Source organism: Neoarius graeffei, chromosome 11, assembly GCF_027579695.1.
Source record: "Neoarius graeffei isolate fNeoGra1 chromosome 11, fNeoGra1.pri, whole genome shotgun sequence".
In the NCBI taxonomy this organism is placed as follows: Eukaryota; Metazoa; Chordata; class Actinopteri; order Siluriformes; family Ariidae; genus Neoarius; species Neoarius graeffei.
The window spans coordinates 47,110,245-47,133,872 of NC_083579.1; the positions used below are offsets into that span (position 1 = coordinate 47,110,245).

General features: G+C 41.7%; 1 protein-coding gene across 11 annotated transcripts in view; it reads left to right on the top strand.

The window, feature by feature from the left end:
* LOC132894343 (uncharacterized) overlaps nt 1-23,628 on the top strand; it is a 35,184-nt gene that overhangs the window by 6,229 nt on the left and 5,327 nt on the right. For 8 of the 11 annotated variants that reach the window (XM_060934034.1, XM_060934033.1, XM_060934036.1 and 5 more), the window contains 8 exons: nt 82-382; nt 471-663; nt 3,965-4,259; nt 6,500-6,803; nt 9,210-9,396; nt 13,484-13,682; nt 17,004-17,307; nt 21,730-21,894. In XM_060934034.1, the coding sequence (XP_060790017.1) occupies nt 82-382; nt 471-663; nt 3,965-4,259; nt 6,500-6,803; nt 9,210-9,396; nt 13,484-13,682; nt 17,004-17,307; nt 21,730-21,894 (1,948 nt within the window). The other 3 variants (XM_060934030.1, XM_060934037.1, XM_060934038.1) reach the window with 3 other exon arrangements.

Genomic DNA, 23,628 nt, shown 5'->3' on the forward strand with positions numbered 1-23,628 from the left:
TGTAATAAATAATCATTACATATCTTTATTTTCTATATCGGTCCATGAGAAACCTTCGTTCTGGTGTGTGTGTAATTTTAGATGGTGCACTTTGGTATATAGATGGCAAGCGTCAGCGTAAGGTACTCCGCAGTGAAGAGGAAGTGAGAGAAGTGCTGGTGGAGCATCACAACAACCGCAAGCACGCAGGCCGCTCTCGGTGCCTGAAAGCCGTGTCAGATCTGTATTACTGGCGCTCGATAACCAAAGACATCAGTGACTGGATAGACAACTGTAAAGATTGCTCGCATCCGTCCAATCCAGTCGTGTGCTCACAGTGCATCGTCCCGGGCTGTGAGAGCTCTGGACTGGCCGATAATGAAGAAGGCATCACGTTTCACCGGTATGAGTTGCAAAGATTTATAAGAATTCAGGTTTCATTTTGAGCACTCCTACATGTCGGTGATAAAAACGTTCTGATTTGTCAACAGGTTCCCTTTCAGTGATGCGGACAGGCTCAGCCGCTGGATTAAGTTCTGTCAGAGAGACCGCTGGTCTATTCACAGCAGGTCAGCTATTTGCTCCAGACACTTCACCGAGGACTGTTTTGATCGAAGCAACGATGTTGTCTGCCTTAAACCTGACGCCGTGCCCACGATTGACACATTTGTAACTCCACAGGAGGTAAATGGCACCTCACGTTTAGTTCTGGAAAAAAAAAATGTACCTAAGCAGCATATTACATAAGCGAGCACTTTTCAGATTAAAAAAGAAAACATAATGAAGGCTGCTGGGTTTTGGTGCAAAATGAAGACGCGAGTGTGACCGTCAAAGTGTCCAGAAGAACTGTGGCTGGTTCTGTAAGATGCTCAGTAAAACCTACAGCTCATTTCCGCATAAAACTGCACTCATTGTACCTGAGACTACTATTTTTTTTTTAAAGCAAAGGGTCGTCTCACACCAAATATTGACTTTGTTTCATTGATTATGGCTTACTGCTGTTTATAGTATTTTTTTTTTAGTGTTGAAACATTTCATTTCATTATTTTTAAGCCATTTGTGGTCTATGGCATTTCTTTGTGTCTAAGACTTTTGCACAGTGCTGTAGATTAATGGCTGATCACCGAATATCACAATAATTTGAATGAATGAATTTATTTTATTTCGAACATGTATAAAAATGTATGTAACTATTTGTACATACAAAAGAAAGAAAACGAGAAATAAAAAAAAAATAAAATAACATAAAGAGCTAAGACATTACAAAACACCGCACATTGTTCGAAAAAAGAGTGGGAAGAAGTACAATACTTTTTTAATTTCCCACCCCTTTTTAACTACCCCAAAATCCAAACTACATTAATACACCTATAAAAATATATACCATATATACACTTCATGAATATCTATATAAATATATAATTACAAAAATAAATATATACCACATACCATATATACACACACATACACTTCATAAACATCTATATAAATATTTAATTACAAAAATAAATATATACTACATACCATATATACACTTCATAAATATCTATATAAATATATCATTACAAAAATAAATATCTACTACATACCTATCCCTGTAAATATGAATATATAAACTATCCCCATAAATAAATATATACAACCCCGATTCCAAAAAAGTTGGGACAAAGTACAAATTGTAAATAAAAACGGAATGCAATAATTTACAAATCTCAAAAACTGATATTGTATTCACAATAGAACATAGACAACATATCAAATGTCAAAAGTGAGACATTTTGAAATTTCATGCCAAATATTGGCTCATTTGAAATTTCATGACAGCAACACATCTCAAAAAAGTTGGGACAGGGGCAATAAGAGGCTGGAAAAGTTAAAGGTACAAAAAAGGAACAGCTGGAGGACCAAATTGCAACTCATTAGGTCAATAGAGATCTTGCAGTCAAGTGACCGGAAAGTACACAACCCCCATCTTGTCGGTCAAAAACACCGCTGAATACTGCTGCACTCGTGTACAGAATGGATCAATTTCAACCGACGGACTACACGGCTCATTTTTCTAATGAACAGATAACTAGATATATGTCTAAAATAAACGATCTACAGATTTGTGACCCTTATGGCTTTCCGGACGGAGTTTTCACGACCAGATTTTGAACTGCCAGCGGAATACCCGGACGTGTATGATTACCTCATCAACTTTCCCTCGCTGTTCAGTGGTGAAGCACTGCGTGCTTATAAATCTCTGGACAGTTATTTTTACAGAAATTCAGGATTTGTCAGCGACTCAGATGTGGCATCTTGTAAACAAGAAAATAATCCTCATTGGATGGGTAAGTCACTTAAGTATTGAGTATAGCACTGACCAGCCGATTATAGAATAGAATAAGGTAATTCCAAATCGTCCGTCTTGTTTACATGGATCTGGCGTTGGAGAGGTAGAGGCTTGGCAGTGGAGGTTTGAGTAGCTGTTTTCTGAGCTTAGTCAACAGGCCGGCTCTGCCTGTAGCCTCACTTTTGCTTCTGCTCCCGGCGCCGCCTCCTTCGCTTTGCTTCCAATAACAATCCACGGAGACCCCGGAATGTTTTTTTTTTTTTCTCGTCCAGAATGTTGTGCATGCGATGGAAATCGCTACAAACCGTCATTTTCTGCTGGAAACCAATGTCCAGTAAGTCCATACGGTTGTAGTGGATATTGAAGTCTGGTACAGACGAACAACACGCAAAAATACACACAAAAAACATAAACGTGCACAGGTAGGGAGAGCTTGTAGCCGCAGTCGTTGTAGTAGAATTGTAGGGTTTTCCAGAAGAAATAGAAGTAAAAGCAGAAGTAGAACCAGAAGTAGAAGGCAGAATATGGCGTTTGACCAACACGATGGCGTCTGTCACAATCTGGATTAGCTGTGACGTCACATGCAAGTGCTCCATTGGCAATAGGTCATTAACATGACTGGGTATAAAAAGAGCATCTTGGAGTGGCAGCGGCTCTCAGAAGTAAAGATGGGAAGAGGATCACCACTCCCCCTAATTCTGCGCCGACAAATAGTGGAGCAATATCAGAAAGGAGTTTGACAGTGTAAAATTGCAAAGAGTTTGAACATATCATCATCTACAGTGCATAATATCATCAAAAGATTCAGAGAATCTGGAAGAATCTCTGTGCGTAAGGGTCAAGGCCCGAAAACCATACTGGGTGCCCGTGATCTTCGGGCCCTTAGACGGCACTGCGTCACATACAGGCATGCTTCTGTATTGGAAATCACAAAATGGGCTCAGGAATATTTCCAGAGAACATTATCTGTGAACACAATTCACCGTGCCATCCACCGTTGCCAGCTAAAACTCTATAGTTCAAAGAAGAAGCCGTATCTAAACATGATCCATCTTAACATTCCTATCCCTAAACTTGAGCAACTTGTCTCCTCAGTCCCCAGACGTTTACAGACTGTTGTAAAGAGAAAAGGGGATGTCTCACAGTGGTAAACATGGCCTTGTCCCAACTTTGAGATGTGTTGCTGTCATGAAATTTAAAATCACCTAATTTTTCTCTTTAAATGATACATTTTCTCAGTTTAAACATTTGATATGTCATCTATGTTCTATTCTGAATAAAATATGGAATTTTGAAACTTCCACATCATTGCATTCCGTTTTTATTTACAATTTGTACTTTGTCCCAGGTTTTTTGGAATCGGGGTTGTACCATATATACCATATACTAAGTTAGTTCTAATATAACAGTCAACCCTACTCTATTTATCTCTCATCATCCTCCATTAACATACTTCCTCTTCTATATACTTGTTTAAAAATATTTTTTGTATCTTTTTTTGAACAGATTTATATTTGCACTTTGTTTTATTTCTGTCTCCAGTCTGTTCCATGAAGTCACCCCACAGCTCGAATTTGATTTAAATATGATGTGATTATTCATCAGCGGTGTTTCGTGAAATGATTTGATTTGGTTTTATTATTGAAACAGGGCAACCATGAATACTGGGATGCTCGCTGCGTGGAATCCGGGAATGATGAGAATCCCTCTATCGAGGAGGATGTGGTCCATGTGGAGCATCCTTATTCCAAAGATTCCTCCATGCAGACCAGCACAAAGGGAAGTGAAGTGAAGAGTGAAGTGAGCCTTCTGAGCTCCAAGTCCGAGCCTTATTTCAGAAGATACGATGCGTTGGAGAAGTATCTGCGTACGGGAGTGTACAGCAGTACGCCCTATTGCACTAGGTACATGGTCAGGAGGTGTGCCAAACGCTTTTGTCTTCAAGGTAAACGCTCTCGCTTAGACCGTGTGCTGAATTTCATGTAACGGAACTAAATTATTAGTAGAACACATGAAAAGTACCTCTACGTGTCTGACATCACATGAAATAAATGGAGGAAGTGTTATGGTAGCTGATGTGCTGCAGTGGCTGAGCTGAGCTGCATTCTGGGACGATTTAGTGCAGGAGCTCTTTCGCCTTTTAGTTGTCGTTTTCAGCTCTGTGAGCTTTGCCCTTTTATGGAGTTTTGTGGGCGTCACTAAATGCAAATCAGCTGTTCTGTAAAAGTACTAATGCCGCTTTTCCACTACCAACGCGGCTGTGCCGTGCTGAGTCGGGCTGAGTCGAGCTGAGTGGGGCTGTTGGGGTTGCATTTCGACTACAACCGCGCTGAGCCGTGCTGGCTGGAAGTGGGTGGACACATTGGGTGGAGTTAGCGAAAGTGGGTGGACGTCACGTGATGTCGGTAGTAGGGGTGTGCAAAATAATCGTCATGACAATGCATCGCGATACTAACTTTCACGATATACTGCATCGATTCTTGACGCCAAATATCGATTATTAATTTTAAAAAATGAATAAATAAAATTGTATGAATGGTTGGCGAACATCAGCCAAAAACAAGTAGAATACAACTTCCAGTCCTGTAGATGTCGCCGTGGAGTCTTTGACGCCCGCTGCCTTCATGCCAGTGGCATTTCCGGCGGCGGGCTACTGCGACCTAGACATTCTGCATAGACATCATATGCGACTGCGACTCTGTTTACAAATCTCGCTGGAACAGCGCGCACGACATGCTTGAGCGCTTTTTAGAGCAACAGCCTGCCATCCACGCTGCACTCCTGTCTGCAGAAATACCTAAATCTGAGAAGGACATCTGCACACTCACCGAGTCTGACATAACTGCTGCGGTACTACAACATGCTAAAAGAAATATGGTAAATGAGTGTATTGTTTCCTAATTTGAGGATGCTCCACAAACTATAAATGCATAAGGCATTTAAATATAATGTAAAGTAATGTAACAAATAATAATATGATGATGATGATGATGATGATGATGATAATTTAATGTACTGAGTAATATAGTATATATATTTTGATATTTATTATTGCCTTGTCCTCCCATACTGCAGGTGCTGCAAAGAAATTGAAAACTGCTGCTATTAGTTTTCTTTTATTATTTTTAGTTTTATAAATCCTATGCAATTTTTGTCATTAGTGTGTCCACTCGTTAAGTATGGAAACAGTATTTGTTTTAATGGCAACTACCTCCAAAGTCGTTTCATTAAATTCAGTTATGAACTGAGTTGCTCTAAGTTATGCATCAATTGGAGACACTATCCAGATCGTACACAGCCACTGGTAATTATGCTCTATTTTTTTTTTTTTACATTTTCACTGAAGTATGTTGAATATATCGCAATGCATCGCAATAATTCAAGAATCGTGATGCATCGTGATAGTATCGCATCGTAGCATGTGAATCGTGATTCGAATTGAATCGTGACTTCTTTGCCAATACCCACCCCTAGTCGTTAGGCGGCGCAAACGGTGACATCAGTGACCTTTTAAGCGGTAGTCTCACGACCCGGATAGTAAACAATAAACATGGGGGACATGGAGTCGTTAGTGTTGCTGGTTTTGGTGCTGTGGCTTGTTGTCACCGACAACGGCAACAGATACTGGCAAGAGCGCATAGATGAGGCGAGGCGCATAAGGCTTCAGAAATTCTCGTAATTCGTAATTCTTCTTCTTCCGGGTTTACAGATCCCAGCGTGCTCGCGGGGCGTGTGTGGGCATGTGAGGACACTCCTCCTCACCAATCAGTGCACAGGGGAGTGTCTCCTCACACCCCTAGCCTCACTCAGCTCGGTTTGGCTCGCTTCAGCCCCACTCCAAAACCGTGCGAGTTTTGGGGGCTGAGCAGGGCTGAAGCGAGCGGAGTTGTGCTGCTCTAAGGTAGTCGAAACGCGAGCCATGTCGGGCTGAAGCGAGCTGAAAAAGGGTAGTGGAAAAGGGCCATAACTGGCAATTATTGCCAGACGCACGTGAACTTAAAAAAAATCAATTACAGTTACTCAAACGTTTATAAATTTGGCAGGAAGTTTTTGTTTTATTTAGCCATCATTTATTCTTCCGCAAAACCTTAGGAAAATATCGTGAGCAAGGCCCATTATAAGTGATCGGTTTTCTACGTAGTTACTCAAAGTAATTGATTCTTCTTTACTGCTCTTTATTTTAAGATGGGATCCTTTACTATCACCATGGTTCCAAGCGCAAGAAAGTCCTCCGAAAAAGAGAGGAGGTCGTTGAGGTGCTAAAGGAGCACCATGACAAACGAGGACACTTTGGTATGAGCAGATGTTTGAACTCCATATCTGAGCTTTATTACTGGGGCACGATGACCAGGGACATAGAGGAGTGGATTGGAAACTGCCAGTTCTGCATGAAGATGGATGAATCAACACAAAAATACCGGTGTTCAGTTTACAGCTGTAATAACTACAATGGGCCTTTGGAGAGGACGCTGGGTCTGACGTTTCACCGGTGAGCAGCAGTTGTGGCTTTATACAGATTATATTTCAGCTTGGAAAATTTCCAGACCCCTAGATATGTGGATCATGTATTAACTTTGCCATACACACGTGATTGAAATAATTTCCTTCTGCTGTCAGTTTTTTTTTTTTTTTTTGATTATCTATTAACCCTTAAGGCTCCCAGGAGTCAGTGACGAGTCCAGACTCACATTCCTCACTCTCATCGCGGCATCTACCTTTCCTATTAGTTCCACTGTAATTACTGATTAATAAGCCGCTGCTTCAACCAGTACTACTAGTGGCTGTTAAAAAAAGTAGCGTAGATACATGCATGTATATTTTGCATAAGTATTCACCCCCATAAAATTTTCCACATTTTGTAGTGTTGCAACCTGGATCTGAAGTGAACATAATTGGGATTATATATCACCAGTCTAAGTGCAGGGAATGAATTGGGATGATTGCAAATGAAAACATAAAATTGTGATTGCATAAGTATTCAACCCCGTTGCTAAGAAACTGCAAGGTTTAGTTGCTATCAGAAGTCGCATAATCAGTTGAATGGCGTTTAATGGAAACCTTTTCAAGTAAAGTACCGCGAGTTGGCCTAGTGGTTAACGTGTCCGCCTCTCGATCGGGAGATCGCGAGTTCTACTTGCAGTCAGGTCATACCAAAGACCATCATCAAAATGGTACCTTCTGCCGTCTGGCAAGACACGCTGCAAATGCAGATGCGAGTAAGGAGTCAAACTCTCGCGGTTACCAGAGGACTAGCCCCCCACTGTAACCCTAGCTGTATAGGCGAGAGGCCGAGGGCTATAGAAGTGGAGATTGGCGCCTGGTTAGTACTGGGATGGGAGACTGCCTGGGAAGACCAGGTCCTGGCACGGGAGGGACTTGGGACTTTGACTTTCAAATTGTGTGTCATGTAGTCTCAGTATAAATACATTAGACTCCAGAGATTGTTAGAGTAGAGAACATACTTAGAACATCACAAAGACCTTAGAGCCATTTAAAAAATTTATGGGAAAATGTTCTGGAAAAGTAGCAATCTCAATTTGGTTAATAAAATAGATTGCAAACTTTGAGCATCACATGGAACGCCATGAAATCCATCCATCCATTATCTGTAGCCGCTTATCCTGTACAGGGTCGCGGGCAAGCTGGAGCCTATCCCAGCTGACTATGGGTGAGAGGCGGGGTACACCCTGGACAAGTCGCCAGGTCATTGCAGGGCTGACACATGCCCTTTTTCCACCAAAGCAGTTCCAGGGCTGGTTCGGGGCCAGTGTTTAGTTTGGAACCGGGTTTTCTGCTTCTACTGACAAAGAACTGGCTCTGGGACCAGAAAAACCGGTTCCAGGCTAGCGCCAACTCTCTGCTGGGCCAGAGGAAAGAACCGCTTACGTCAGCGGGGGGGGGGGGGAGTTGTTAAGACCAACAACAATAACAAGACCGCGAAAGATCGCCATTTTTAAGCGACGAGAAGCAGCAGCTGTACAAACGCGAAGTCATCCATTATTATTGTTGTTGTTGCTGCTGCTTCTTCCATGTTGTTTTTCCTTCGATATTCGTGCCAAGGTTTATGCAAACGTAGCGACGTAACTGACGTATACAACGACGTAACTGACGTATACAGCGACGTAATGACATGGCTTCCCTTAGCACCCCGAGCTATGGAAAAGCAAACTGGTTCTCAGCTGGCTCGCAAGTTGAACGAGTTGTGAACCAGCACCAGCACTGGCCCCAAACCAGCCCTGGAACTGATTTGGTGGAAAAGGGGTAACAGAGAGACAAACAACCATTCACATTCACAGTCAATTTAGAGCCACCAATTTACCTAACCTGCATGTCTTTGGACTCCGGGGGAAACCGGAGCACCTGGAGGAAACCCACGCGGACACGGGGAGAACATGCAAACTCCACACAGAAAGGCCCTCGTCAGCCGCTGGAGCCTATCCCAGCTGACTATGGGTGAGAGGTGGGGTACACCCTGGACAAGTCGCCAGGTCATCGCAGGGTTGACACATAGAGACAAACAGCCATTCACACCATGAAATCCATTATTGAAAAATTGAAAATAGCACAAGAGTGATTCTGTCTAGAGAAGGAAGTCCAACAGAAGCTAGTTATGAGGTAAAGAGGGTATTAACCAGAGCCACAAGCAAACATAGAGACCTACGCTGTATCTGCCACTGTATTCTGAAAATATTATTCAAATCTCTCTTAGCAGCTGAAAAAAAGAGCATGTAGGCTTTAACACCTCAGAGGCTTTCACTGAAAATGTTATGAAACTAGGTCAGAAGACTGTGCAGGGCTGTAGGAGCTGTTTGTTCCTGCCTGAAGCACTTTCTTATCACATCATGTTTATGATGCAAGTACTTTCAGCACTTAAACCTGTACTGTATTTCGGCAGATTTCCGTTTGATGATCCCGAGCGTCTTAATCAGTGGATCAGAAGCCTGCGCAGGCTGAACTGGCATCCCCGGCCCAGGTCTGTCGTGTGTTCCACTCACTTCACAGAGGACTGCTTCGAGCACTCAGGACACTCTGTTTGTCTCAAACCTCACGCAGTCCCCACCCTGCTCCTCTGTACCTCACAGGTAGCTTACACTCCTCTGTCTCTTTCATGTGTTTTACCTCTTATCTCTCTTACACCAGGTTTAAACTGTACGATGAGAGAAATCTTGTTTTTTTTTTTGATAACTGGTAAACGAAACTTCAGAAGAAATAGTCACAGAATGTAGACATGCACAGCACTGTGCAAAAGTCTTAGACACAGGTAAAGAAATGCCATAGACCAAAAATGGCTTAAAAATAATGAAATGAAATGTTTCAACACTAAAAAAAAAAAAAATACTATAAACAGCAGTAAGCCATAATCAATGAAACAAAGTCAATATTTGGTGTGAGATGAACATTTGCTTAAAAAAAGAGTAGCCTCGGGTACAATGAGTGCAGTTTTATGCGGAAATGAGCTGTAGGTTTTACTGAGCATCTTGCAGAACCAGCCACAGTTCTTCTGGACACTTTGTCACACTCGCTTCTTCATTTTACACCAAAACCCAGCAGCCTTCATTATGTTTTCTTTTTTAATCTGAAAAGTGCTTTCTCATGCAATATGTTGCTCAGATACAACATTTTTTTTCCTGTGACATTTAATTTTGTGCTGGAAAACGAACGTTTGGATCTCGAAAATGTTTTTGTACTGACTGGATAATGTCGAAGTCATAAAACAGAACTCTATAACAAAGTTTGTATGAAAAAATAGGGTGCCTAAAACTTTTGCACAGTACTGTAAGTCAATGTTTTACATACAGTGGTGCTTGAAAGTTTGTGAACCCTTTAGAATTTTCTATATTTCTGCATAAATATGACCTAAAACAACATCAGATTTTCACACAAGTCCTAAAAGTAGATAAAGAGAACCCAGTTAAACAAATGAGACAAAAATATTACACTTGGTCATTTATTGAGTGAGGAAAATGATCCAATATTACATATCCGTGAGTGGCAAAAGTATGTGAACCTCTAGGATTAGCAGTTAATTTGAAGGTGAAATTAGAGTCAGGTGTTTTCAATCAGTGGGATGACAATCAGGTGTGAGTGGGCACCCTGTTTTATTTAAAGAACAGGGATCTATCAAAGTCTGATCTTCACAACACATGTTTGTGGAAGTGCATCATGGCACAAACAAAGGAGATTTCTGAGGACCTCAGAAAAAGCATTGTTGATGTTCATCAGGCTGGAAAAAATTACAAAACCATCTGTAAAGAGTTTGGACTCCACCAATCCACAGTCAGACAGATTGTGTACAAATGGAGGAAATTCAAGACCACTGTTACCCTCCCCAGGAGTGGTCGACCAACAAAGATCACTCCAAGAGCAAGGCGTGTAATAGTCAGCGAGGTCACAAAGGACTCCAGGGTAACTTCTAAGCAACTGAAGGCCTCTCCCACATTGGCTAATGTTCATGTTCACAAGTTCACCATCAGGAGAACACTGAACAACAATGGTGTGCATGGCAGGGTTGCAAGGAGAAAGACACTGCTCTCCCAAAAAGAACATTGCTGCTCGTCTGCAGTTTGCTAAAGATCATGTGGACAAGCCAGAAGGCTATTGGAAAAATGTTTTGTGGATGGATGAGACCAAAGTAGAACTTTTTGGTTTAAATGATGTGTTATGTTTGGAGAAAGGAAAACACTGCATTCCAGCATAAGAACCTTATCCCATCTGTGAAACATGGTGATGGTGGTAGTATCATGGTTTGGGCCTGTTTTGCTGCATCTGGGCCAGGACGGCTTGCCATCATTGATGGAACAATGAATTCTGAATTATACCAGCAAATTCTAAAGGAAAATGTCAGGACATCTGTCCATGAACTGAATCTCAAGAGAAGGTGGGTCATGCAGCAAGACAACGACCCTAAGCACACAAGTCGTTCTACCAAAGAATGGTTAAAGAAGAATAAAGTTAATGTTTTGGAATGGCCAAGTCAAAGTCCTGACCTTAATCCAATGGAAATGTTGTGGAAGGACCTGAAGCGAACAGTTCATGTGAGGAAACCCACCAACATCCCAGAGTTGAAGCTGTTCTGTACGGAGGAACGGGCTAAAATTCCTCCAAGCCGGTGTGCAGGACTGATCAACAGTTACCGGAAACGTTTAGTTGCATTTATTGCTGCACAAGGGGGTCACACCAGATACTGAAAGCAAAGGTTCATATACTTTTGCCACTCACAGATATGTAATATTGGATCATTTTCCTCAATAAATAAATGACCAAGTATAATATTTGTGTCTCATTTGTTTAACTGGGTTCTCTTTATCTACTTTTAGGACTTGTGTGAAAATCTGATGATGTTTTAGGTCATATTTATGCAGAAATATAGAAAATTCTAAAGGGTTCACAAACTTTCAAGCACCACTGTAACTAGACAACTTAAAGCAGATACGCAGAGCCTTTATTTTTAAATACATTTCTGAGTGGATAGTATCTCCATCCTTGACTCTTGTATGCTGCATAAATGGGAATAAAAATATATATATTTTTGAGAGTTAAAATCGACCGCAAAGTTGGCGTTGGAGCTGAGCCAGCCAGCCGAGTGCGTGACGTCACAGCGGTAACCGGTTTTAAGGCCGAGGCCTTCAACAGCTATTGACCAAAGTCATATTAATAAAAATTTATAGTGAAAGTAAGAAATACCGTTATCGACTTGCTCAACTATGACTGATTTGACTTCATTGATTGTGGGTTGACTCTCATTATAACAGGATAGGTGTTATAACTTATGCAACATACATGTACATGCATGCATTTTCACTGATAAAACGTAAAAGGCTAATTAAATAATCAGATGAACTGAGACAGTCACATTCTGAAGCAAATTAAATAATCTCATACCGGTAACAAACACACAATACAAGTTACATGTATTAATCTAAATGCAGGTAAACAATGTATTGTTTTTTTATCCAAATGAGAGTCGGAGCTTACCCGTCTGTGTTCTCGCTCCTTGAAGGCCGATCGTTTTGAAACAATCTTTCAGTTGTTTGTTCAGTTCTCCGTTCATTCACTTCTTCCACGTAAAGGCGAGATGGCAGCAATATCCAGTTTAGAAATAAGACAGCTGGTCCATTCATTCTCTCCATACTGTGTACTCCGCCATTACTGCTCGGCTCAGGCAATTACTAAAACCCGGGACGGAACGGGATGTCAGCGGTTTTAGCAACAACTGCGGGGAGGTCACTGCCTGAGCGGTATGTCATGTCCCGTCCCATTCCATCCCAGGTTTTACCAACAACCCTTGGCTCACTCCGGGAGAACTGGTGCAACTGAACTTACTTTAAGAAAATAAAATAAATACTTTTCTTGTTTTATTTTTCTTTAATTGTTGGGACTGCACCCTCTTTCAATACGGGCTTATAGCCAACGCTCCTCAACAGATCAGAGGTCTCGTACGAGTCTTCAGTAAAATGAGCAGAGTAGAGACCACTTTGTAGGCGCCGAGTGTGCCCGTGAACTTCTCGCAAAATGCGTCCAAATCTTTGCAGTTTGAACATTCTTGGACCATGAATGCAACGTAAAGCCACCTTCTGTCATGTTGCTGCGCCGGCCAAAAACACATCTACGTGGCATGGCGATAAATTAGCTCAAAATGGAGGATCGGAGTTGCAGTCAGCTCTGTGTTTTAGTATAGCGGAAATGGCGATGAGACCGATAGACTTCCTGCTGTGACGTTACGGACGTCAAGGTCATTCACTCAGACCGCTACCTATAAGAATAATTTTAATCATAAAAATTACTATATTAGATTTATTGTTAACACTTAAATATATTCCTGTGCCATTCTTGAGGTCTCAAGGCATTTATAAATGAAAGTGAGGCCATGGCTCTGCGTATATGCTTTAAGTGCACTTTTACTACTAGGGTCTGATGTAGAGATCAGATCGTGACACTGCTCACACTCTATGATGTCTGATTAGATTTTCAGACATGTCAGAACTTCATCATAAACTCCAGCAGCTCAGTAAAATGCATTTATTGTCCACACGTGATTTAGACACGATTCCAACAATTATCACCGATGCCAAAATCATGTCAAGTTCATGTTCTATACCGCTGTGGTCAAACCGTGTCGCACTCCTTCATATTGTGTGCGAGATGATTGAGTAGAGATTTTCTTCACAGGATAAGGAAGGTGCTTCTCAAGGTATGGCTAACAGGAGCAGTTCTTCAGAGGCAATAGATGGCTCGAGTACCCAGCATGCTTTTTTCTCGAAATATGATGCAGTTGAGAAATATTTGAAAGGGAAAGGCTATCCACCTGGACTCACCTCTGTGGAGAAAAACACCTTCAGGAGACTCTGCTCAAGATTTGCTATCCATGGTGAGGAATCAATAGTTAATAAATACATTTCTGATTAAAAATAATTGTTTAGGCAGCTGGGTTAATGACATTTGGAGGAAAAGAAGTGATATTGCGCTGTATTTCTTATCCAAAATTTGAATATTAATGTAAAACTAAAACTTTATAATTATGATTACCTGGCATTTACAGATAAAGATAAGAGATTATTCATATATTGTATGTAATATAAACAGTTTAAGAAATGGCAAGAAATAGAGGATGTTACACGGTGGTGCGAAGATATGAAGATTATCTTCGAGTGGTGAATGTAAATATCACAAGTGAGCCAAGCAAACGAGTGATATATTGTTCGACATGAGAAGATAAACTTGATATCTTCACACCACTGTGTGACATTTCTTGCCATTTCTTAAACAGTTTAGATTACAGTTTATATTGCCACCATGTAATGTTCTTTATATTATATGGGCACATCCACAAAAAATGCACAAGTTAATCAAAAGAATTTTAATTTTGAACCGGTTTGCCATTTTGACAACGAAGGCCAAGTCAGTGGGAAAGCACTCGGAGTAACGTCACTGGAGTGAAATATTGGGAATTATGATACATACAAAACACACTTGGGATGGAATAAAAACATGAATTTTTTTCGCAGTCCGGTTTCCATCAAATCCTGCGCTCTGATTGGCTGGTGAGCAGGTCCGTATCCTACGGTACGGACCCCGGTTACGGCCCTCTGGCGACTCGCTCGTTCACAACAACAACAAACATAGTAGCAATTTTTGTCAACATTTATCTTTTTTTATAAGATTTATTTATAAGATTTTTATCAAAAATCTTATAAATTTTTGCCAGCATTTCTCAGCATAATAGCATTAATTTTACATCATGGATAGCGATAACAACAGTGCTCACAGCAAAAGCGAGTTTTACTACCCTGAGGAAAAAGAAATAAAAGAAAACATTTCAGGAGAAAGCTAAAAACCTCTAACTGTTGCTAACGCCGAGCAAAAACAAGGCTGAATCCTGAATGACTCAATTTTGTATAAATAGGGGACTACATAGGTGGCAAAATGTAGTTTTTTTTTCCTGCCATGGAAGTGCACTTGTATACCGAGGAGGAAGCAATTTGCATTACAGCCATGAATGAGGATTCAAAATGGCGGCTCGCCGCGGCTCGGTTTTCCCTTTCGGGCGCTCTCATTTTCTGTTAGAATTTGGTAAAGAAAAAAATAAATATATTATTTACCAGCTTAAGGTCGGTCCGTATGGTGAAATACCGTGACCTCAGCCTTGAATACTGAACTCGGCCCAGAGGGCCTCGCTCAGTACTTTCAAGACTTCGGTCATGGTATTTCACGATTCGGACCTCCCAGCTGGTAAATAACATATATGTATTCTATCCCCTTCTGGCAGGTTTCATTCGTTCAGTTTGATAGCATGCAATATCGTTAGTATATTGCTTATCCTACTTGTATTACGTCACTCTACCCAATAGAGAATGAGCGTTGAATATGGTTTACGATGTTGCATGGTTGTCAAGACAACATGACGTTACACGTCGGCGCTGATGCGAATATTCACTGAGAGAGTTTTCTGCTGCACATGTGCAGAAGCATTTCTGTGTTCACTGGGAAAGAGAAAGACACTTTGAACACCAAAGGCTACCAAAACTTCATTAAATATTCTTCATGTGTATTTACAAGCAATGGCGAACCGTTACTTTTAGAGCTGGAACTTCAGCTCAGCCAAAACTTAGCCAGACACACCAGAAAAGCAACAGGGCAAAGAATTTTGCAAGGGATTAGCGGCAGGGTGCTAGGCCGCTCCATTGTGTGTAGTTGTCAATGTTGATTTTAAAAGTAACTAAGTAAATTACATCGGGAAATGAATGGTTAAGTCTGAGTGGAAGAAGAGTCTGGAAACAGAAATTTTAGTTTCTTGGTCGTTAGCCTGTGCTACTTGCTCTTGATAGCATTCACTAACACTACTGATGAACGCTACACCGGCTGGAAGGTGACTTCATTGCTGTGCTGACGGCGCCGACTTGTGGGTAAGCTCTGTTGGCCTTCAAGAATGCTGATATGAAGAGAGTGTGTATGTATTATTATAATAATAATAATATTGGGTGGCTTTTTTTGTAGTATATCAGATATATTCCATTCAGCTAGCATGAAATTGAACTCATCTTCGACTCGTTCAATATCATGCTAGCTGAATGGAATATATCTGATATACCACTCAATGCCAGCCAATATTATTTAAATATGTCACTCAGATCTGCCATGTATCTCATATAAAAAATGCAAGTTTTTAAAAACGAGAAGATAAACTTCATATCTTCAAGCCAAAGAGTGATTTTCTTTTTATTATGTAGACATGTTCATAAACAAAAAGTACCCAAATTTATCAAAACAATTCATTGATTTCCTCACAAGTGACATTTCGAGAAATATGTTATGGTTGCCATCCGGATGTAGTTCGTATGAAAAATACGAGTGGCGTATTTCCCAGTAAAACACTCGTGTCCATATAATATATATTTAAACATTTATTCGTCACATGCACACTTCAAGCACAGTGAAATTCATCCTCTGCATTTAACCCATCTGAAGCAGTGAACGCACGCACACACTCAGAGCAGTGGGCAGCCACACCAGAGCACCCGGGGAGCAGTCAGGGGTCAGGTACCTTGCTCAAGGGCACCTCAGCCCAAGGCCGCCCCACGTCAACCTAACCGCATGTCTTTGGATTGTGGAGGAAACCAGAGCACCCAGAGGAAACCCACGCAGACACGGGGAGAACATGCAAACTCCACACAGAAAGGCCCTCACCGGCCGCTGGGTTCCAACCCGGAACCTTGTTGCTGTGAGGCGACCGTGCTAACCACTACACCACCGTGCCGCCCTAGGAATGTGCTTATCCTTCATTATAGAAACATCATAAATACATGATCATTATTTCTTCTGTTGACATTATTTGCTCGAATTGGATCAAAGCCGAGTTTCATTCATTTTAATACAAACTAGAAAAGCACTCGGAGAGCGCAGACCTCCACCAAGAATCCTTTAAAAAATTCTGGGATCCAGAAGGTGATCCGGATCACCGCCAAAATTTAATGGATTGTTACTTGTGCCCAGTCACACCTCTGGAAAAATTTCAGAGCAATCCGTTCATAACTTTTTCCATAATGTTGCTAACAGACAAACCAACGCTACCGAAAACATAACCTCCTTGGCGGAGGTAATGACTGAAAATGAACTCCTGAAAACTATTGCACTGCCTTTCCCATTCTGCACATTTACTGCAACCCTAACAGATCACTTCTGTCCATTTCAGATGGCTTCCTGTTCTACTTGTCGGGCAGAGGCACACAGAAGCACGGGAGGCGCAGGGTGGTCAGGAGTAGAGAGGAGGTGTACTCAACCCTCACCATCTACCACAACGACATGAACCACCTGGAGCTGGAGAAGTGCTTGAAGCTCATCTCTCAACACTTCTTCTGGGGCTCAATGAGGGCAGATGTGGCTCTGTGGATCCAGCGCTGCCCCCAGTGTTCCAGCTCTGACGAAACTCATGGCGTGGAGTTCTGTGCCAGTCCTGAGCTCCCTGAGCCTTTAGACAACATACTGGATCAAGACAGGTAGCTTTCATCATATTTTTAATCTTAATCTCAATCAGACTTTCGCAGCAGCAAATATGTTTCCAAATGGTACGCAGATTTGAAGCGAGTTACTGGAACTCTAACAAGTAAAAAGTGTACTGTTGTCTTTTTATAATGATGTGAAGATTCTGAAGACTTTAAATAGAAAAGATAGAACATGCAGTGTCTACGCTAACAATGTGCTCACGTCAAGCTTCGTACTTAGATGTTATAATTATATAGCATGCGTAATCGTAATTATAAGTGTTCATGTCTTCATTGTCTATAACTGGCACTGGAAATGTTGGGAAAGCTCAGATTTCACCTCGCATCATAAAACTCGTACCATCTAAAAATGACAGTGGAATAAACCGTTAAAGAAGAAGCCTTTATTTATCACATGTACACTCGAGCACAGTGAAATTCCTCCTCTGCATTTAACCCATCTGAAGCAGTGAACGCACGCATGCACACACAAGTGAGCAATGAGCGCACACACACACACAGAGCAGTGGGCAGCTACGCTGCAGCGCCCGGGGAGCAGTTTAAATTAGTTGAAGGTAAATCCACTGACAGGTGAAGTGAAGAACACTGATTATCTCATTACAGTGGCACCTGTCAAGGGGTGGGATATATTACGCAGCAAGAGAACAGTCAGTTCTTGAAGTTGATCTTTTGGGAGCAGGAAAAATAGGCAAGTGTAAGGATCTACTATCGCAAAAACTGTTGAAAAAGTTAGTGCTGGCTAAAACAGAAAGGTGTCAGCATTAATGTTTTCAGCAGTTTGTGCTAGAGTAGCTCTTCTCTGGGATTGGACCATATGGGCTAGCCTTCATGCCCCATGTGAATCAGTGAGCCTTGGCTGCCCATGACCCTGTCGCCGGTTCACCAGTTGTCCTTCCTTGGACCATTTTTGGTAGGTACTAACCAGGGCTTTGAACTGGTTCAAGGAACGAAAACGAAAACCGGGAACTTTTTCTATTTCACATGGAACAGAAACGAAACCAGAAACTTTATTATTTTTTATGTTCCGGAACAGAAACGCTTATTAAAAATAATGGTAACCGGTTAATACCGGTTTTTATTTCGTTCCTCAAAGTTTCCGTAGCCTACAAATAAAAAAAGTCATTCTTCTCCTGCGCAAGTTTCTATGACCCGCTGGGGTTCGCTTCCTGTGTGACGTTCGCTGACTGAATGGAGAGAGCGGGAGGGTGGACTACTATCACGTCTCCACATCTTAAATAAGAGGTAAATATTGCAGTCTATCGTTATTCGAAAACGTCAATTTCAAACACGATATCAATATATTTGTCCACGTTAATGAGAGGCTCGCGAACATTAAATGACGTTAACCTCTGTTAGCCTATCAATGCATAGGGCCTGACTAGCCTTTGGTAACACACTAAACGAATTCTCTTTCATTTTTGGCACTTTTTCTGTAGATGGGAAGACATACTGAGAATCCAAATCGCCAACATTTGAAATAATAATTGTTTTGAATTATTTCTTGTCTTATTTAATGAAGGTTGTAATAGAATTAGCCTACATTTGGCTTAAGCTGGATGAGACAGAGACATAATTTTATAGCCATTTGTTAAACAGCTGACAGGGAACGTAATTAACCGTTCCGGGAACGAAATTTTTTTTGTTCTAACCAGTTCGGGAACGTCTATTTAATGGTGGAACCCAAAACCGGAAACGTTAAAATTCTGTTTCTGTTCGGAACGAACCAATAGGAAAAAAATTCTGGTTCAAAGCCCTGGTACTAACCACTGCATACTGGGAACACCCCACAAGTTGTGCCATTTTGGAGATGCTCAGACCCAGTCATCCAGCCATCACAATTTGGCCCTTGTCAAAGTCTCTCGGATCCTTACGCTTGTCCATTTTTCCTGCTTCCAACACATCGACTTCAAGAACTGACTGCTCTCTTGCTGCCTGATATATCGCACCACTTGACAGGTGTCACTGTAATGAGATAATCAATGTAATAATCATTTCATCTGTCAGTGGTTTTAATGTTATGGCTAATCGGTGTGTGTTGTAAGTTAATAGATTTGTGCATTTCAATAGAAATTCCATCACTTTATCAATTAAGCCACATTCAATTTTTCCCCCCTATACATATATTGTATTGGGGTGGCGTGGTGGTGTAGTGGTTAGCACTGTCGCCTCACAGCAAGAAGGTTCTGGGTTCGAGCCCACTGGCCGACCGAGGTCTTTCTGTGTGGAGTTTGCATGTTCTCCCCGTGTCCGCGTGGGTTTCCTCCGGGTGCTCCGGTTTCCCCCACAGTCCAAAGACATGCAGGTTAGGTTAACTGGTGACTCTAAATTGACCGTAGGTGTGAATGTGAGTGTGAATGGTTGTCTGTGTCTATGTGTCAGCCCTGTGATGACCTGGTGACTTGTCCAGGGTAAGGTATTAGGCAGAGACCCGTCCACCCGTAAATTTGACGGGCGATTGCCGATTTCAACGGGCAAGTATACACACAGACGGATACTGAAACGGACGATAATGCCGAAAATTTTCGCACATGAATACTCCCACATGTCATCCGATAAATCCAGTTATGTTCCGCCCACACACGGACTGGCCATCGGGAGTAGCGGGAGTTTTCCCGGTGGGCTGGTGGTTCAGCGTGGGCCGGCGGAGAAAAAAAAAAAAAAAAAAACAGTTGCGCGCTGGCCTTTAATATGATAAGCAATGTTAACAGTTTGTTAAAGAAACTGTTAACATTGCTTATTACAGTTGCGCGCTGGCCTTTAATATGATAAGCAATGTTAACAGTTTGTTAAAGAAACTGTTAACATTGCTTATTACAGTTGCGCGCTGGCCTTTAATATGATAAGCAATGTTAACAGTTTGTTAAAGAAACTGTTAACATTGCTTATCATATTAAAGGCCAGCGCGCAACTGTTTTTTTTTTTTTTTCTCCGCTGGCCCACACTGAACCACCGGCCCACTGGGAAAACTCCCGCTACTCCCGATGGCCAGTCCGTGTGTGGTTCCGCCATCATTTACAAATCGTAAGAAACACAGTTTAATACGAAAAATACTGAAAACTTGAAATGAAAAATCAGAATATTTCATCGTTTCCGCCATTTTGGCCCGCACTGAATCTTGTAACATGCGGACTGAATAAATCGCGAATTCTGATTGGTCGAAAATTGCCAAACACCCTGCGTTGTAGTTTCCTCTTTCTTGGCGGGAGAACCGCATTTTTTTTTGCTGACTCACTCTTCTGGATCAAGATGAATCCCAACAAACGCCCCAAATTGAATGTGACAAAAACTGATTCGTTTTTCCACAAAAAGACAGAAAAGGTATGTGTGATACATTGATTAACAAGGGGGTTTCATTGGGGTATGGTAAAATAGAATACTGTTGGTTTTTTTTTTTATTAAATACTGTAACTAGATCAAAAGATTATATACAATTCATTGTTGTTTATTTTCTTTTCACTTTTGTTACCAAATCAAACACCATACATACATCTGATACATTCAGGAGTGAAACTGAAAAAAATACAAAGTAAAAATATGCAATATTTCTGATCAGAAATTACACGCCATTTCACCCTGAAAATGTCCTAGAATGCAGGAAATGAAGTCTAAATTTCAAAAATTTTCTGGGGGGGCATGCCCCCAGACCCCCCTAGAGGGACTTCGCGCCTGCGGCGCTCGTCTTCGCACCTGCGGCGCTTATCAGGATTATATAAAATATTATTTTTGACTGGTAAATTTCTTTTTCTGCCTAATACCCTAGTCCAGGGTGTACCTCGCCTTTCACCTGTAGTCAGCTGGGATAGGCTCCAGCTTGCCTGCGACCCTGTAGAACAGGATAAAGCGGCTACAGATAATGGATGGATGGGATATATTGTATTGAGTTTTTTTGGGGTTTTTTGCATTTATAGTCTGGTTTTCATATACACAAAAATTTAAGAAAAATACATTGATGGAATCATTATTATCATTATTACATTACTCTTATGACTTTTTATTAGGACATGATCTCATTTCATTATCTGTAGCCGCTTTATCCTGTTCTACAGAGTCGCAGGCAAGCTGGAGCCTATCCCAGCTGACTATGGGCGAAAGGCGGGGTACACCCTGGACAAGTCACCGGGTTATCGCAGGGCTGACACAGAGACAAACAACCATTCACACTCACATTCACACCTACGGTCAATTTAGAGCCACCAATTAACCTAACCTGCATGTCTTTGGACTGTGGGGGAAACCGGAGCACCCGGAGGAAACCCACGCAGACACAGGGAGAACATGCAAACTCCGCACAGAAAGGCCCTTGTCGGCCGCTGGGCTCGAACCCTGGACCTTCTTGCTGTGAGGCGACAGCGCTAACCACTACACCACCGTGCCGCCCGCATTTCATATCCTATGTGTAATATCTTCACTTTATAGTCCAACACAGATAAACGGGGTTCTGACAACTGAAAATGAGCTCCACCTGTCAGTCACGGAGTTGGCTATCCCACAGTGTCTGATCATCACCACGCCTGAGATCCTCGCTCCAACTCAACCTCACAGCACTGCCGCTGCTGAAGCACTGACTGACTCAGTAACAAGGTACACAGCTGGACTATTAACTACCATATCGACATAGAAACAGAAACCATTCGATACATTGCTATGCAGGACTGTTATTAGCTGTAAGTGTTGTACGGTATTCTGTACCACAGTACGGATGAACTCTTGATTCTGACAAGTGTTGATTAACTTTTTCAAACAGCACACCTCGGACAGTCATTATGGCTCCAAGGCATGTCACAGGTTTATATAAATGCACTTATTCTTATACATTTTTAAAAAGTGAGTAATCGTTGATATGGGGAAGTTTTCTGTGAGGAAATGTTCATTTACAATTTTTGGGCGGAGTCTCTAGTCTCAGCACTTTATAGCAGATAAGGGTAAGTTTTCTGACAAAAATGTGTTCAGGATTGAGGAGTTTGCGCTTTACGGTTTCTCTGTAACGTGACGAGCTGCATTTGTGTCCTATTAACTTTGAAAGAGAGGAAAAAAGAGAGGCTGGTGAGGACAGAACAGTCTATAGCTGCTTTAATGTAAGTTGATAAGTATGACATTTTTAAAAAAGATGTAATCGTTGACATGTTGCTGTGGTACAAGAGGAATAAAACACAGTGGGACATATGTTTTAGGAAAATCATGTGTTAGTACCCCAAAGTTGTTTATTTTCCAATAACACCATGTCCTTAATATGGGTTTTATTCCTGATTTAAACAGTTTTTTTTTTTTTAAGAATGTACACTACCGTTCAAAAGTTTGGGATCACTTTGAAATGTCCTTATTTTTGAAAGAAAAGCACTGTTCTTTTCAATGAAGATCACTTTAAACTAATCAGAAATCCACTCTATACATTGCTAACGTGGTAAATGACTATTCTAGCTGCAAATGTCTGGTTTTTGGTGCAATATCTCCATAGGTGTATAGAGGCCCATTTCCAGCAACTCTCACTCCAGTGTTCTAATGGTACAATGTGTTTGCTCATTGCCTCAGAAGGCTAATGGATGATTAGAAAACCCTTGTACAATCATGTTAGCACAGCTGAAAACAGTTGAGCTCTTTAGGTGGGGTTTACATTAGACCGTATCAGCGGATCATCAGATTAACGTTTTTAAAACGATTAGTGTGCACACAGCAACACCAATACACGATTCGCGTGCACACAGCAACGCCAATACACGGATACGCTCGGCTCCGCAGGCATCCTGCGCTCCAAATCACTCCGCCCTGAACAGCGAGTGCCCTCTGGAGGGTGCGCACTCCGGCCCTGCGCAGCTCACAGAGCGCGCGAGTGAAGCGCACGAGCAGTGATTCGGGACTGAGCCGCTGTGTGTGTGATCCCAGCGCATATCACTTACCACTTGCAAGTGGAAGGATGGCAAGCCTAAAGACAATCATAACTACACAATGGGCAGTATTTGCATCAGTGTTTGCAGTATTTTCATACTTTTATACTCTTTAATGAAAGGTGATACAAGGCAGAAGTCCGCGCCGTTTTTCAGCAGTCGTGTCACATGACCAACGCCAGCGAATCAGGAAGGTGGATGTCACAGTGACGTTGTCCAATGAGGATGCCAGCTAGAGCTCAGCACAGCGTATCCGCGTATTCTGAATGTTTACACAGCACCGGACCAGACACGATCTAGATTGAATACGTGGACCCTGGCGGATTCCCGTTTCCCGGCATTTCCAGGCGTTTTAATGTAAACGGACAGTGCATCCGCGAAGAAAACGAGACAGATACGGTCTAATGTAAACTTGGCCTTAGAGAAGCTATAA